General features: G+C 38.0%; 2 protein-coding genes across 4 annotated transcripts in view; one reads left to right on the top strand and one right to left on the bottom strand.

Annotated features, from left to right (window-relative positions):
- The window catches only part of rxrbb (retinoid x receptor, beta b), a 28985-nt gene extending 22135 nt beyond the window's left edge, over positions 1-6850 (bottom strand). The window contains exons 1-5 of one of the 3 annotated variants that reach the window (XM_073924577.1): positions 6822-6850; positions 5879-5917; positions 5539-5739; positions 3489-3636; positions 1672-1851 (exon numbers count right to left, since the gene is read on the bottom strand). In XM_073924577.1, the coding sequence (XP_073780678.1) occupies positions 1672-1851; positions 3489-3636; positions 5539-5685 (475 nt within the window). In that variant the 5' untranslated portion in view covers positions 5686-5739; positions 5879-5917; positions 6822-6850. 3 annotated transcript variants of the gene reach the window in all.
- LOC141378071 (uncharacterized) overlaps positions 1-18716 on the top strand; it is a 502199-nt gene that overhangs the window by 354267 nt on the left and 129216 nt on the right. The window lies entirely within an intron of this gene.

The raw sequence follows: 18716 nt of genomic DNA, 5'->3' as shown, positions 1-18716 counted from the left end.
ACACAAAGTTTGTTTGTTATTTTTACTTTTTTTTTTTAATGTTTGAAACTGACTTGGTGGGGCAGAATGTGGCTGTGTTGATGGTTTGGTGCATGTGGAGGATTTAGCAGAACATAGCTGAGCTGATGAGGCGATTGATGTATGTGAGGGGTTGGCAGACAGTATCAGGAGAGGATGCTTTTAGTGCATGTGATAATACATTACATAGAGGGTTGCGCGGTGGCACAGTGAGTAGCGCTGTCGCCTCACAGCAAGAAGGTTGCTGGTTCGAGCCTCGACTGGGTTCTCCCCATGTTGGCGTGGGTTTCCTCCGGGTGCTCCGGTTTCCCCCACAGTCCAAACACATGCAATACAGGTGAATTGGGTAAGCTAAATTGTCCCTATTGTATGTGTGTGAAAGAGAGTGTATGGATGTTTCCCAGTGCTGTGTAGCAGCTGGAAGGGCATCCACTGCGTAAAACATATGCTGGATAAATTGGTGGTTCATTCCACTGTGGCAACCTCAGATTGATAAATGGACTAAGCCGAAAAGAAATTAATGAATGATTATGCATAGAAGATGTTGACAGATGTTTAATATCACTGACTCTGCTGATTTCGCTTTTGCACACATTACATACAGTATTACTTTGTTTTATCTGCAGCACCACTGACTGTAAAATGCTTCCACACAGAACTTGAAGGTTTTTTTTTTTTTTGACTGGTGGAGGACCAAGAAATGGCTATTTGGCTACTCCTTAAATACATTTGGGCTATTTGGGTGCCCAAATGTATTTGAGGAGTTTCAAGTTAACAAAAAGTGACGGGAAGCTATGCTAAGGTTAACTAGCCTATAGCCATATATCTTGCTGTCTGCAAAAGACAGTGATTTAAACGTACCATATAACTCCCATAAGTGCATACAATTCGACACAACTACACAAGCATCGTTTTAACCTTTATTAATGAACTTTGACGTTACTCTGTCAACAGTCTATCGTCTAAATTACTGCGCTAACAGAGCTAATGTTACGTAAACAGAGAGCACCCGATTGCAATTGTCAAAAATGCAGCGTAATGGAATGTCCTGATCAAACTCCGCTACAGTTTATAAACTGCCTCTGGAAACCCAATTAAGGTACAAAAATCTATTTAACAAAAATAGTGATGCAGTGAAGTATTTTTTTCGCTCAGCCGAGCCTTCTATGTCTGTTGCTGTGTGGAGAAGCCTGTGCCAGACATCTTTTACCTCCACCCCGCCCTCTGACTCCTGAGCGTCTCACTCACTCTCTCTCACTCACTCACGCGGGCATGCACAGTGGTCTAATGAGGAAACGCTGCTTTTTGATACAGTGTTTTTCTTGGTCCCGAATACAAATAATTTTTCAAGTATTTGTTCGAAATAAGTATTTGTAAAAACATGGAATTCGGAAAGGCACGAATAGAGTATTCGGGTTCGCTCCACCCATAGTTTGTACATTGTTTAACTAAACCCAATGATTATTCTGCTGTCACTGTTGCTTCAGATGATCACCAATACGAGCTAAGATTGACACCACCTTCCCATTAAGAACACACTATTTTTATTAAATGACACTGCTTTTACATGGCTCCACCTATAATTTAGAGAGCTGACCTAGTTCATCATGTTACAGGTGATGTGTCTTCAGTGAAAGACTGACAGGTACCCACCCTCTCTTTTCATTCCCATGGCCAGGCACTTCTGATAGCGGCAGTACTGGCAACGATTGCGCTGACGTTTATCAACCAGACACTCCTTGTTGTCCCTGCAGGTGTAGCTCAGGTCCTTTCTGACTGTGCGTTTGAAGAAACCCTTGCAGCCTTCACAGCTGTACACGCCATAATGCTTCCCTGCACACACAAATCATTCTCACGTTATCTCTGAGCTGCAATAAAATTATTGTGATTACTATTTAAAACATTCACTGTGAAACAAAAATACCCACTCTACAAACCTGGTATTTGGGTGTATAAAAATAATTTAAAATTATTCATTCATTTATTTTCTTCTTGGCTCAGTCCCTTTATTAATCTGGGGTCGCCACAGCGGAATGAACCGCCAACTTATCCAGCACGTTTTACACAGCATATGCCCTTTCAGCTGCAACCCATTACTGGGAAACACCCATACACACTCAATCACACACATTCACTATGGCCAATTTAGCAAACCCAATTCACCTATACCACAAGTCTTAGGACTTGTGGGGGAAAGCGGAGCACCCGGTGAAAACCCACGTGAACACAGGGAGAACATGCAAACTCCACACAGAAATGTTAACTGACCCAACCACGGTTTGAACCAGCAACTTTCTTGCTGTAAGGCGATTGTGCTACCATCTGCGCCACCACATCCCCCTATTATAAAATTAGTACTAATAAAAAAGGCAAGTATCTTCTAAAATGTTGTGACAGTTTCGGAATTTATTCTTTGTATTAATTGTATTATTGCGCAGTTTCTTTTTTATCCATTTCAATAACAGTTACTGTTAGTATAAAGATTATGGCATTTATGTATATTTTGAGAGTATATGGTATTATTTCACAAATGTCATCACGTGATTAGCATTTCATTTTACTCAATTGTTTGCTTTGCTAAAAGTGCTGTATGCCTGCAGTTTGAATACATTTATAAGAAAAAAAAGCCAGATTACATTACACAATTCTATATGAAATGTCAATTTAAGGAAGACTTTTTTATTGCAGTGTTGAAATAGAAAACGCTATCGTTTCAAAATTTTGCAAACGTGTATGCAATTTTGGAATTAGCTTTTTCCCTGAAAACAGTCACAGAATTTGGCCAATTTTACATAAATAAATCAAAAGTAGTGCTGCACACATAATCAAAAAGCTAAAATGCACTGAAGTCTGTACATATTTAGGAGCAAAAAGCATACTTATTATAAAGTCTGCATGCTTTTTATGCTTTAATTTCTAAAATGTACTATATTAAATGGTGTCCAAAAAAATATAGATCCCTATACATGCACTTTTTAAAATATTTCTTATGTTTTTTTCTCATCCCTGAGTGATGTCCTCATTATTTCTTATATATTTGAATGAAGTTGTTGTGAAAACTGCTTATTATTAGAGCCATCATTTGAATGTTTATATGGTAACAATTAACTGTATTGTATCTGTGTAATGTATTATTTGTGTAATGTGTTATAATGTACTGTACCTGCTATATATATATATATATATATATATATATATATATATATATATATATATATATATATATATATATATATATATATATACACCAAATTATTCTTCATCAAATCTAATCAAATTATAAACAAAATTTATGCTACAGCAGCAAAATGTAAACTTTGTTCATTTGCAAACCAAGTCACCCTGAAGAGCATATAGACATCTGTTAAACTAATAAACAAAAAACATTTGTTTTTCAGACAAAATAAATTGTTCATCTCAGTTTCAAATATTGGACGGGTAATCTGAAGGGGCTATTACTTAGTACACACCCGAAGATCGGTCCCCACAAATTGCACACATGCGTTTCTGGGAGAGCATTGGCCCAGAGCCACTGACAGACTTTAAGCCAAAGGGGGGTTTCACATCATCAGAGCTGCTGACAGCATGTAATGCAGACACCGACATCGAGGAGTTTATCTGCAAGAAAGAAAATCCCAGATAGCTATGAGAAAACCAAAACACCAGAAACACAATAAAATACTAGCAAACAGGCTGTTTATCCAACAGGGAAAATGACTAGATCTTAGGGATGTCCCGATCTGATATTGATATCGGGAATTTGTCCGATATCAGTCCAAAAAACTATATAGGACTGCGTTGAAAATCTCCGATATAAGCATTCAGATACTCTCTAAACTCCGTTACAGCTATTCTATCCAGCAGCGCCCAGAGCCAGCATGCAAAGCCCACGTGATCACAACACTGCTTGCTGGCAAAGATGTAACATGCTCTTCACACTAAGTTATGGTGTATTACGATAGAATCTATTGTGACGGTAGCACACATTAACGCGATCAACAACGGCACATCTCTACTGGTTTATTTACTTCACGTCAAGCGATCTTTAAGTTACATTGTTTTGTATACGCTGCTAAGCAATGCACTGAATGGCGATGAACCGCACAGCATGCGAACCTCATTTAAAACGTTTACGTTACAACTCGGTCATGGCATATCGTGGTTCATCCAGTGTGATACTCAATTCAACACCAGCGCTTCCTACATACAAGACTTTACCTCAGTGGCCCGGTTCTGTGTGCGTGAGAAACTAAACAGACTCGGGTGCTCTGCTGCTTCAAACTTTAGAGACGCGCTGGACTTCTGACTTTGGTAGTCGATTGAAGAAGAGCGCGATGACACGCGAAGAAAAGACTTTAATAAATAAACTGACCCAGTTCATTATTTAGGGTGACAATACATCCTCTTTTTCCTGGACATGTCCTCTATTTGAGACTTAAAAATACATTCAGCCAGGATTTCTAAATCGCCTAACATGTCCCAGGTTCTGCTTTCGTTTTCTATAGCTGTCATGTAAAAGGTGTTAAATGCTAAACATTTTTGTTGTTTTAATTGTCTATTAAATAAGAATAAGAAATTATTCTGTTGCTGAGGGCCATTACAGTTTAAAAGAAAGAATGGTATTACTTTTTGGCAGAAGTAAAATTTAATTAGAGGCATTCCCATGTTTAACTCTCCTTTAAAATCTCAGAAAGATAAAGTGCTCTGATAAACTGTGTCAGCTTTGCACATCAGTTTACAGTTCTGTCTGTCTTTACATTGTCTACTTTACCCATGTGGGTAGTAGGTTCTAATCTGTGCAATATATTATGCAAATAAAATGCATATTAATAAATAAAATTATTATTTAAAGTCACATTATTGTATGTGCTGTGGGCAAAAGGTGTGTTTCAATCCAGCTACTGTAAAAATATTTATATAAATGATAATATGTGGAATATAATTTATTATAAAATTATAATGTTTTTTTTGGGAACATTGATACAGCCATAATCTTCTTATGATACAAACACAGATTAAACATCTGATCTGATCATGTAAATGTTTGTACTAACCATACTGCCCATATTTATTTATTTATTCCTGCTCTCAGCTGTTTCTACCATTTGGTGATGGTAAAAAAGTAAATAACTGAAGTGACCTTTAATTAGTATTTTGCACTTTAAAAAATAATATTTTGTTTCTTCAATTAGGATATTTTTCAGGGTCTTAATATTTATTCTTTAATTACTTTAAATGTATTCTTATGTAAAAGGTTCACATTTATGCAACCAGTAGTTAATAAATTGGTTGTTTATTTCCATACTTACTATTGCTGACTTTTGTTCTCAGTTTAATCTAGCCGTTTTTACATTCAACTCAGCGAAATAGGTAAAAGTATTCATGATTTGTGCTGATATCGGATTTATATCGGTGTCGGTTCGTACTGAAGGCTGCAATATCGGTATTGTATCAGAAGTTAAAATGTTGTATCGGGACATCCCTACTAGATCTCTAGAAGAACTTAAACATGCAACTCACTTGAGAGTTGCTGATGGGTCCATATCCGATGGATGGGGTGCCGGGAACGCCAGGAGAGCCGATGGACGAGCTGACGGCTGACAGTGGCGAATCTACGGAGCTGACAGGGCTACTGACGGCAGAAGTGGAGGGCGGTAAGGAGTTCATAGATGCACACTAGACTGGCCAATACAGGGGAGACTGTTGATCTTTGATTATCTTCTGAAAAAGAGAAATGTACACAAAGAGGAACTTATAGACAAGATACGCTGAGAGTTTTAAAAGATTTCTGTCATATTCGTGCATATGTCATTAAAATCCCAAAATGGCCAGAATGGAAAAAAGCATATGCCATACTCACAATATCCACCATTTCAAAAGCGTTTCATCTTAAATATCTCTGAAAATATGGAAAATATATCGTGATGTGTAGTTTAGAAAAAAAACGTAACGTTTTGTCTGCTTTTACAGTTTTATTTATCCTTCTGTAGTTCAGGCCGATGTTTAAGGCTGTGTCACAAAAAACGAATAAGCTGCCTTCTTTTACAGTATATTGCGGAATTACGATAGCATTCAAACGTTTTAAATCAATCAATAGTAGTCCTATACTACAGCATAGGTAAGCAGCTCACTATGTTCGAAACTTGGAACACGCCCATATCGCCCGAAATGCTGTCTATATAGGAAGCTCATAAGGCTTTGGGACGCAGCCTGAATCTGTTCCTTATAATCACCAGAACTGATACTATCAGCGCTAATGTTTGTCAACTCCACCTGTAACTGATATTTTATGGCTAAGAACAAAAAAAGTATTATTAGACATTTTTTATTCGACAACGACCGTTATTTTCATGCTCCTGGCAGCGTTTGTGTTCTTTATTATTAAGCACGCAACGCTGGGCAGAGCTAACGTGCTAATGACGGCTAACGGACTGTTTATGGTTAAAGAAAAAATATTCGATCTAAAATGTTCATCCTCAATATATAATTTAAAGCGCATATATCTGTCTATTAAAATAAAATTGTTATTTTGTGCAGCATACAAACAGTTCTATTCTAAAACAGAAATGGCGAGACGGGATAATACGGCAAACCCGTGTTAGCTTAGCTTAGCCTAGCTCGTCCAAGTGTTTGTTTGTTTTTCCGTCATTTTTACAGAAGTTTGCAGATTATATATGAGCATGTCGACCCAGTCTCACCCAACAAACGCCGAATCCTCCAACAGCAACGATTCGTGTCTTTTAATGCATGGTTTCGTCTATATTTTCAGTTTACGCCATAAATGTTTGCGTCCAGACAAATACCTTGTTAGTCAAGCCTCCTAGTGGACACTAAGAGTCTGTTCACATCAGAAATGTATGCAAGCAAATAAATAAATAAACAAATAATTAAATAAATATACACGCAGGAAAGTACGTGATGTTCTTTGTACTATATTATGTCCAAATCGTTTTTTTTTTGCTATGAATACACAAATATAATTATTTGGGGGGATAATACAATTGGTTGTCTTTCAAGATTGTGTATCATCTGTTCACAAAGGTCTCCTTCTCATATAGAAATATTTTCACTGTAGCCTGTTTATAAATAAATATCTGTTTTAGTAAAGTGTAAAATTTAATTTAGTTATCTGTAACATGACCTCATCATCCTTGCCAAAGCATGACAGTATGATCATTTTCCAACTGCCTGAGCTACATTATAATTCATTCATTTCTTTTCAGCTCAGTCCCTTTATTAATCTGGGGTTGCCATAGCGGAATTAACGGCCAAGCTATCCAGCATATTTTTTACGCAGCGGATGCCCTTCCATCCATAACCCATGGGAAACATAAACACATTCACACACACTCATACACTATGGTTAATTTTAGCATGCCTATTTCACCTGTACCACATGTCTTTGGACTGTGGGGGAAACAGCACAGCCGGAGGAAACCCACACAAACATGGGGAGAACATGCAAACTCCACACAGAAATGCCAACTGATTCAGCCGAGGCTCGAACCAGCGACCTTCTTGCTGTAAGGCGAACGTGCTATCTTCTCCGCCACCGCGTCACCCTACATTATAATTATCTAGTAAAATATGTAGTGAACATGGAATACTCGATAAAGTGGCTTCATTCTAATCTAAAACTGCATGAGGTGTGGGAGTAAATGACTGCATGATTTCTCAGGTAGATAACTGGCTACATTCCTTAAACTGTTTCATTCTGAACTAGTCCGAATTGCCATTGTCTAACCAAAGTCTTACTAAATACTGTGCTGAGTTATGGTCAGTGTTAAGATACCTTTAGGAAATTAAAAGACCAATTGGAAATGTTCAATTTGTATGCATTAAATGCATCTATTAGGGCTTTGAGTAAAATATTTAACTTTGTTTTATTCTATGTCTAAATACAAATAAAAATAAGGTCATTTATATGGTGGAGTGAAGAAGTGTTTGCCACTTAATTAATTTTTTTTTGTTTGTTTGTCACAATTTAATGTTTCAAATCATCAAACACATTGAAATATTAGACAAAAACACAAGTAAACACACAACACTATTTTGAAATTAAGATTATTATTATGGGAAAACAAAATACAAAACTAGATAGCCCTTTGTGAAAAAAGTTTTTGACCCATAATATTACCAATAAATGGTCGGATCACCATTGGTAGCAACAACTGCAATCAAGAGTATTCAATAACTTGAAATTAGTTTGTTACAGCGCTGTAGAGGAATTTTCTCAGGATGATATTTCTCATTCTGAATCACTTTGCACAATTGTTGTAATTCCCACATTTGAGGGGTTTCAAGGGTTAAAGTAAAGCCACAGCATCTTAATTGGATTCAGGTCAGGACTTTGACTAGGCCACTCCACAGTTTTCATTTTGTTTGTCTACTGCCATTTAGAAATTGACTTGCTGTTGTGTTTGGATCATTGTCCTGCTGCAGAACTCAAGTTTGCTTCAGCTTGAGGTTATGAACAGATAGCCGGACATTCATCTACAGGATATTTTGGTACACAGTAGAATATATGGTTCCATTTATTACAGCAAGTGCTCCAGCTCCTGAAGTAGCAAAACAGCACCAGACAACATACTACCGCACCACATTTTACTGCTGGTATGGTGTTCTTTTTCTTAAATGTAGTATTACGCTTACACCACATTTAAAGAGACAAAAACCATTAAAAAAGATTCAAGGTTCAGTTAAGTAGGTTATTCTACATAATATGAATTTATTTAGTAGGATTGTGTTGTCTTATAATGAATATAAACATGTCTAAAATGTGCCGACAACCTTTTTAATTTAATTTAAGTTTGCAGACTAAATAGAAAATTATGTTATTATCAAACAAACGTATTGTAAATTAATTTGATGGAGGATTTCCATTTGGTCTCTTAAAGGTGTAGCAGTAAGCTTAATTTGAAAAAAAAATGCTTTTAACCACAGTGTTGGTTTCAGTCCCAAAAGACACTTGTTGCCAATTAGCAGTAAGGCGCATGTAGATACTATAGAAAATATATCAAAAAGAGGCATGGTTTTGTTTGGTATAAGTGTGTTTGTTCTGGTGCTTTCAAATATGAAATTCTTAGTTGTCCTTCATTTCTCAATGATATCACTTAATAAATATGAAAAAGAACTACTGAGTTTTGCCATGACAACTACACTTACCTGGTCACTTTAAAAAATAAAGAAGATAGAAAGAGCTTGTTCAACACAACAACTGATATGTCATGATATGACTATGTTAGATAGGTTTGGCCCGGTGGCCCTAGTTTGGGAATCCCTGGATTAAAGCAAATGTTCAGATAATTTGAGTAACATTGAAAGATACCAGGATTCTGTGCTGGTGAACTAAATATAGGGAAATGGAATGATATCCAATATACCATTAATCAACCCTATACAGTAAGGCAAGTTGAATTTCTTTGTATTAATTATGCATTTAAACTGCCTCTTTTACACATCTCAATCAAACACTAAATAGTATATTGCCAGTAAATAGTTATTTAGATAGTCCACAATTTCTCTGCCATTGTCATTTACGAGTCATTAGCTATGCTTAGCTTTAAAGTATTTATTTAAAGTATATTTAGGGGATAGTTCAGAAATAAAAACACCCTATTTTCTCATTCTCAAGTTTATTCGGTTAAACACAAAAGATATTTTGAAGAAAGCTGAAACCCTTACTATTGACATTCATAATAGGAAAAAATAATGCTCTGGAAATCAACAGTTACCAGTCTTCAAAACATCTTTTATGTTCAACAGAAAAAAAGAAAAGTCAAGCAGATTAAGAACAAAGATAACATTTTTTAGATTAACTATTCCTTTAGGCACGTTACTGCACCAATGTGTCACCTAAATTAATTAAATAATCAATTAATTAACCAGTTTATTAACTGAAATGTTCACAGTGGTAAATACCCCTAACAGGAGACTCTAGTTTTATCATTCAGCTCACTGTTGTATCAGCTCACTCCGTTGTCATCATCCTGTTCGGGCAAGCAGCATGGTGTAAATAGACATAATTTCCTTATTGATTCTGCACTTATGCAAAAATATAATCTTTTATTTTCTTTATTTCTTTTTCCTCAAAGATAACCTAATTCTGGTGGTAAATGAAAATCAGACATAAACTTGAAAGCTGTGAGTCACTGCAGAAAGCACTGTGTGGATCTGATCTATTCACAGCAAGAAGCTTTAGAACAGGGCATCAAAAAAAAAAAAAATCATTCACACCTCTTCTCGTGTGTGGATAGGTCTCTGTTACAAATGCAGCTTCAAGCTCTGGTTCTGGATAAAAAATAAAAATAAAAAAAAAAACAGAAGCAGAAGCAGGCTGCTTCCAGAACTAGGAGTCTGGTCATGGATCACATGGTTTTGAGGAGCTTGAGTTCGCTGTCAAGAGCCATGGAGTCCACTAGAGGGGACCAATGGGTTGAGAGGTCTGAGAGCAAGGTACAGCAGATTGTACATATGCAGAGATGCTGCTTGTTTCATTTAATTATTTTTTATTCTTTTTCTTTTATTTTTACATTTTGAAATTTATACAATAGGTATTGTGTGTCACCAGAATGTGCTGAAACTGTTTGGTCTGTGTGCAAGCTATTAGCCTAATATTACTTGTTGAAATGTTTACATTTTGCCTCCGACTGCATATCTCAGAGATGCAATGTCAGACACAATGCACTCAATGAAGCTAGTAACTTTACTGTTAGGTAGGGTTATGGCATGTTTCCATTGACTGGTACAGTACGTTACGGTGCGGGTTGGTACGGGTCACCTTTATCATGTTTGTGTTTCCACTACCAAGGGTTCCATTTTGGTGGGCGTGTTGTATGACAAAAAGTTTCAGTTGATGAAATTTAGTCCTTATTTAGGTTCAAAAACAACACAAAATATAGCCCACAATCAGAGCAGACCTCTCATTTGTGTCTTTAATCTTCAGCAGCACATGTAGCCTCTGTTAGAGAGTAATTCCATCATTCTGAGTTTATAATAGTCCAAAATGTAATGGTAATAGTTAAACATGGCAGTTCACGTTTGCTAAAAAAATAATGTGCTCCTTTTTTTCGGCTTCTTCTGTGTTTTTTCGCATGTCACTCTCGCGTTTGTCAGTTTCTGATAGGATTGGGTTTCAAAAGCAATAATCAATAATCAATCGCACGTTATTATCAGCTCAAGAAGTTTGTTATTTCCAGAGATGGGAAGTAACGAAGTACAAATACTTTGTTACTGTACTTTAGTAGATTTTTCTGGTATCAGCTGATCCAGTTTTAAAGAAACAAGACTGAAGCTAATTGATGTGTATGCTAACGTTATGTTACAAACAAAGATCTGGTTGCAATGTTAGATTGCAACCGTGTTTAGTAACTAAAACTATTTTAATTATTTTAAAGAAACATGACTGGAACGAATTGGTGTGTATGTTAACATTATGTTAAATAGTTTCTGTAGATGAATCCATTAACACTAACATGGCAAAACATGTGCCTTTTATTTCTGAGTTAACTTAACATTATAAAGAACCATGGGTGTTGAAAAAAAAATGTACAGGTCTATACTTACCCAACTAATAATTCTGTGATTATGTGTAAATAAAAAAGAATAGTTTTAAATTTCTAAAATATTATTGTTTAAATTGTTTATGCAGTGCATCATGAAAAGTGATTGAAACTCAACACTGTTTACTATTCTATTTAAATTATCTAAAAGAAATATATTAGTATGCGCTTTTATTCATATCTGTTTGCCTATGTGAATCAATTATATCTTATTTTCAAGGTGTAATTTGCGCATGTAAAACTTAACTTAAAGCAGATTTTGATGGTGTCTTTTTGGTTATTGACAGTTGTAAATTCTGATTTAAATAAATAGTGTGGTAAGGTTCGTTGTTGTTGTTGTAGGAAGAAGACAGGGTTGGCGATTCAGGTAAGTAAATGTCTTTTTTTTAAATGATTAACACCACAACACTGTAGCTGCTTGTGTGTGTGTGCTCTCTCCTCTCTCGACTGCTCCTCTTGTTCTCCTTAAGAAGGGAGTCTCTCTGGCCCAATCTCTAGAAAGACAGGTGTTATATATCATTTCTGACTGACTTGATGATTAGCTGCCGGACTCTGAGCATGCTCTCCCCCCAATTGGGTGTTCGATCATGTTCACCTTTCCACATACACCCACTGCCCGCCTCAGGCCGGGTAGCCGTCCGGCACTGCTTTGACCATTGGACGCTATCTGGTCCCTCCTTTTTAGTGAGATCAGTCAATAAGCTGACGAGGGCCGAATAATTAGGAGCAAAACGCCTAAAATATCCTGCCAGTCCGGAAAACTGTCTCACTTTCTTTTTGGTCTTAGGTCTCGGACAGTTTGCAATAGCTGCAGTCTTATCAATTTGGGGCTGCACCTGCACCCTAAGTGGAAGCCCAGATACCTTACCTCAACTCGCCCAATTGCGCACTTCCGTGGGTTGGCCGTGAGCTCGGCCCATCTTAGCGCCGACAATGCTGCCCTCAGATGTTGCATATGGTGCTGCCAATCATTACTGTAAATGATGATGTCATCTAAATAAGCAGTGGCATATGCTGAGTGAGGGCCGAGTATTTTATCCATCAGACGCTGAAACGTTGCCGGTGCCCACAAATTGTCACAAATTGGTGTAATCCAAACTGCATAGTGAGGGCTGCTTTTTCGTGGGATATTTGAGATAAAGGGAACTGCTAATATCCCTTTGTTAAATCCAATGTCGAGTAATACCGAGCAGCACCTAACCGGTTGAGCAAAACGTCAATACGCGTTAGATAGGCATCGTGTTTCGACACAGCATTGACTTTTCTATAATCCACATAGAACCGGACCGAGCCGTCCATCTTGTGTTCCAAGACAATCGGGCAGGCCTATTCACTGTGGGATTCTTCTACTACACCCATTTTCAACATGTTACTCAATTCTTCCTGAATCACTTTTTTCTTGTGTTCAGGCAGGTGATACGACCGGGTCGTAACGACCATGCCCGGTTCGGTCTTGATATGGCGCTGAATCAAATTAAGACAAATCAGAAAACTAACGTTAAAGGTGCCGGATATCGATGAGCTGGCTAGCCAAGAGATGATCGCCCCCAGTGAGCACAGCACCCGGCGGCTGTCGCCTGGTGCTCTATGGCTCCTCATTTGTAACCAGTGTAGCCAGCATCACCTCCTCCGGCTCACTCCACTGCTTTAGCAGATTAATGTGATAAATCTGACGTCAACCAGCCCATCCGAACATACTACCTCATAATCGAGATCACTCACTCGTCGTGTGACCTCAAACGACCCTTGCCACTTGGCAAGTAATTTGGACCTGGAAGAGGGTAATAGTACAAGGAATTTATCTTCCTGTGAAAATTTACGTAGTTTAGAGCCCTTATCACAATACCGGCGTTGGTCATCCTGGGCCTTGAGCAAATTCTCTGTAGAGAGCCGCTCCAGTTTGTGAAATTTTGCTTGTAGTTCCAGGATATATTAAACTTCATTTTTGCTATGCAAAATTTCGTCCTCCCAAGTCTCTCTAACAACATCCAAAATCCCATGAGGCTGTCTGCTGTAGGTAAGCTCAAAGGGGGAAAACCCCGTGGAGGATCGGGGAACCTCCCGCACAGCGAATAATAAGGGCTCCAACCACTTATACCAATTTTTCGTGTCCTCATGAACGAATTTACGGATCATTGATTTAAGCGTGTGATTAAACCTTTCCATCAGCCCATATGTTTGTGGGTGTTAGACGCTGGTGCGAATAGATTTAACGCCCAATAATCTGTAAAGTTCGCCGATGTTGGAGATGGGGAGAGGGGAGGACCTTTGTCCCTTGGGTGCATCTGTGCAACCCGAGACAGACTACCCCTACCTTTTTCACACCCACATGCACAAACTCAAACACACACTATTGAAAGGAACTATTAGAAGTCAAAAACTCACTCCAAATGATATGTAATGTGTATTGACAATCTATATACTCTACCCTATGGCGAAAATAGTTAAAACATTATATTCATGCTTTTATAAAGTCCTTTTTGAGCCTTATACACTGTAGAAATGCCTAGATGCTAGCTAATGTGTGTTTAGTGTGTCTTGTATACTATCATTGTCATGTTTCTCCTGCTATTTTACAAAACATGATGCTGAGTGCATGATAATAACTTGTACGGTTTGCATTTATTTAATGCTCATATTTAAAGTCAATCTGTGTGTTGAAGGAGGTCACTCATTATGTATAGGAGCGGTCCAGAGACAAAGAAAATCTCCCGCTAAAACTTTGCTACGAAACCATAGGTCAATTAGTAAGAGATGGGTGTGACTTGACCAACAGTTAAAACTAAACTACACGCACAGCTCTGCGCAGAAGATCCGAAAGAAGCTTTTCGAGAGGTGCGATTTGAGGTGGCAAACCGCATTTCTGTACCCGGGTGGCTCGCCCGAGCCCACGTTTTCTTATTTTTCCGGCAAAGTAAAACTCAAAGTTTAAAGTTGTGATCGCGTATCCTCCGACCTGCATTGCAAACTCCACGCATCAAGAAAGGACATCAAAGCACTCCAAAGAATCTCCTAACGCAGCAGAGAGAGACTCGCACAAAAAGAGAAAAATCCTAAAACTCCAGGGGCCTCATGTATCAACTCCTAATAATCTGCTATGGCAGCTGTATGACGGGTTCATCTGCATGTCTAGCAGGTTTATAAGGTTTCTACACCATGTAGTTGACATGGCAAACATTAAAGTGCAATTTGCAGCGGTCGCCTGTTTTCCCAATGTAATCGGAGCAATCTACTGCTCACACATTGCTATAAAGGCACCATCTGAAGATGAATTTGCATACATGAATCAGAAACATTTCCATTCAATAAATGTGCAAATAAAATATGATGCACAGACTTATTATTGATTCCTACTTGTTTTCCTCGTGATAAATAGTAGGCAAAATCTGATATTTAGTGGGGGAAAAAAGAAGAAGATTCAAACCAGTTCATGCTCAAACGTGTCAAAACATGTTACCATGCTTTCTAAGAGCTGCACCAATCAGGCTGTTAATAACACTACAACAGTTTACACCTATAGATCTCACCATTTCTTTTTTAATCCATTCGGTGCGATGTTCAGACCCAACTGTGTTAACCGCATCAGCTAAACTCTCCCACTTTTTTTCTACTGTTATTAATTCCGCAGGCTAACTTGCAAATAACACCGTTTTTCTCCGGTCTACCTCCGAAAGGAGCACCTCCAATTTACAGTCTGTTCAAAGTTTCTCTTCTTGCTTGCTTTTGACATTACTTTTTCGTTTGGTTTTGCCAAAGTAGAGTCATTAGCATATTCATACAGGAGAGCAGGCAGGGAGGGGTTTTGCGCTCATGCATGTTGCGCTCAGTTTCACGTTCATTCGGATGTACAAATAACATGCGTTGGATTCAGCGTACGCAGAAAAAAATTCAGATGTATGAAACAGTGCACATTTACAGCTTTGTGTGTACGCAATGTTTTAGTATGATTTCCACGCAAGTCTTCGTACATGAAGCACCAGGTGTTTGGTTATGCATTAACGCTGTGCCCCTGTTCTAAAAGGTGTTTTTATATTCTTGGTGATCCTTAATAGTGTGTGGAACTGAGGTAGATTTGCCAATCTTTTATCTAAACGCTCTATTTCCTCGCTTTTCTGTTTCTTTTTGTTTGTTAGATGTTCTATAGATCCATATATAGCCTATCGATATTCAGTATACGTTTGTTCTGTTTGATGTTATGTTTGTTATATGTCAGACTAGTCAATAAATCCCATTATAATCACGTTGGATGCCTCACAGAAAAAGTCCCTGAAATGATTGATTCCTTGCTACAAGCTGATTTTAAAGGGCCATGAAACCCCCTCGTTTCAGCAGGGTGTTTTCACACCTCTACTTTGGAAAAAGTCAGAAAAGTGGGCGTGTCCAGCTCTGTTTAGGGGAGAGTGTCGGAGGAACTAAAGTGGGAGGGTGTGGGAGTGTCTATTTGGGCACGCGCGAGTTTTCAGTCAAAATACACACAGGAGAAAGGGATGGTGTTTAACCTACATGGACATCTGTAGTCGAATTATTTGCCAAATTATTAAATGTTGGACTTTAACTGCAGTTTGGCTCTTTCATTCAGGGAATTCATTCATGCCCCTCGCAACAAACGAGATATTTGATTCGAGGAACTGCTCTAAGCGTGTATTTTTCATGCAATGTTTGATACCGCACGGCGAATGAGAGAAAAAAAAACTCAGCATTTCCCGGAAACTTAGATGCACACTGCAGGTAGCTTCAGAAAGCCGCGTGTGTTATTCCTGTCACAAAATGCGGTGCTAACATGTTTGCACTCAGTGCAATAATGTTAGTTAACTTAATTCGATACGAACAAACTGAATAAACAAAGAGCACTGGTCGCTCACTTACCAAATCTGTAGAGACAGGACAACCCCCAGCAACTAGAGCTGCATCTTTATGTAGAGAATACTACAAGCAAATCCGGATATCAGCGTTTGCAGATGAGAACAGCTCTCAGGTAAACAATTATCCTCCTTAGACACGTAAGTTATTGTTGTCGAGCGTCGCGTACACTTTTAATCCACACGTGATCCAGATGAGCTCTCACAGAGAGAAAATGAAAACGAAACTTAATGGCAGCAAACTATAAAAGCAACACTTCACGCTTGTTTTGCCAACACAACGTGGCGTCTCTGTGGTGTAAACACGGTGACACTAATGAATATTAATGAAGTTGCACAATAGAGCGCGCTGATTGGTTTGAACCAAGCCTTACTCATGCATTAATGCATCACACTGTAAGACGTAATAAGACTCACTCTGGCACAGACGCCCAGTCTGCACGCTGGAATACAACGCTATTATGTCATAACCGTGACGCAGCTTCAAAAATTCGTTTCAAACAGGAAGTACGAATTTGCTTCAAATAACGCAAAAACAACCAATTTACACTTTTTAGTGAAATATAGGTGTCCTAATAGTGTTTTTATCAGTGTGGGACACATATACGACTGTCAACAGCTCAAAAAATGTGTTTTGGTGTTTCATGACACTTATTTAAAACTTATATATGATTAATCTACTTCACAAGGAGTAGTAATAATTCCCTTTCTAAGTAAAAAGATCATTACAGAGTCTGCTCAGACGAGCGGGCGAGGTCTGGTTATATTTATTTAGTCAAATTAACAATAAGTTAATTCAGAATATTAATGATTAATAATAATTCGTTATTAATATTCATAATCTGAGAGTCTGCTCAGACAAACAGGTGGAATCATGTTATATAACGTTATTTGTTTATCCAAACTGACTAAAGGTTAAACCGGAATATTATTATTTAATAATAACATAATAATTCAAATAATTCATAAACTGAGCTAATTTCGCTACAGGGTTGCATAATCCACTAAGACTAATGCAAACTGGTGCCTGTGTGCGGATCTGTCACCGACTCGGTCCCAGTCATTCCCCTTGCTGGCCAGCAAAGGTCATCATCACCAGACTATTGACATTACATAATCCATCTATACTGATTGCAGACACACCTGACACGCATCCAGCAATCACACTCCACACACATATAAGCAGCACACACACGCTGCTTCAGTGCGAAGGGGAGGCGGAAGTAGACCGTACGCTTGTGTTGAGACGCATGGTTTCTGGTGCAAAACACCAACTATTTCTATAGTGTTTTTTTTTTGCTTGGATATCTGGACTTTATTTGAACTAAAGATTCAGTAAGACAAGCTGAATCGAGACGGAGAGTGGAAAGAAGGAGGCGGTTGGCATGAGCCGGTTAGTGAATGGGACATGATGGCAGGATCTGGATATGAAAATGAGGACAATGGGGATAGTGATGACTGGGTGGCAGCTGGAAATGGGAAAGGTAAAGGAAGAAAAAATAGAGATGGGGTCAATGAAAGGACTAATATAAGCCAAAAGAGGGGTCTGGAGGAAAATAGTAGTGAGGAAAATGAGCACATGGTGAGAAGGAAAATGGATGAGGAAGATTTCAAAGTAATCATTATGTTTAGGAAGTAAGATGAACACATTCGTGTAAGCCCAGTTGCACTTACACAAGAACTAAAAAAGAAGCTTGGTGAAATAGAAATGGCAAAAATACTTAGAGATGGAAACATTATGATAAAATGTAAATCTGAAGAACAAAGAAAGAAGGCACTTCTCTTCTGGGGGATTATCTGCAAAAAGAAGGTAGTGGATAAAAAAGTAATAACTGGAAGGAAAGGAACTTTAGGAGTAATATGAGGTATTCCACAAGAAGAGGATTTTGAAAGCTTTAAAAAGAACATTCAAGGAGGAAAAGCAAAGAATATAAGAAGACTAAATAAAACAGTAGAAGGAGAAAGAGTTGCGAGTTTGTCTGTGTTAATTGAGTTTGAAGAAGATACACTTCCGGAAAGGGTCAAGGTGGGTTATGTCAGTTACCCAGTAAGAGAGTATGTTCAGCCACCACTGAGGTGTTACAAATGCCAAAGATATGGGCACATAGCTGTGCTGTGTAAAGGTAAACAAAGATGCCCAAAATGTGGTGGAGAACATAGATATGAAGAATGTGGAGTCAATGTTAAACCAAAATGCTGTAACTGTGGAGGAGACCATAATGTAGCATATGGGGGATGTGAGGTTAGGAAAAGAGCAGTGAAAGTTAAAAAAATCAAA

Source organism: Danio rerio, chromosome 16, assembly GCF_049306965.1.
Source record: "Danio rerio strain Tuebingen ecotype United States chromosome 16, GRCz12tu, whole genome shotgun sequence".
NCBI lineage: Eukaryota > Metazoa > Chordata > Actinopteri > Cypriniformes > Danionidae > Danio > Danio rerio.
Note: the sequence above shows the minus strand (reverse complement) of the source record. Positions and strands in the feature narration are given on the sequence as shown.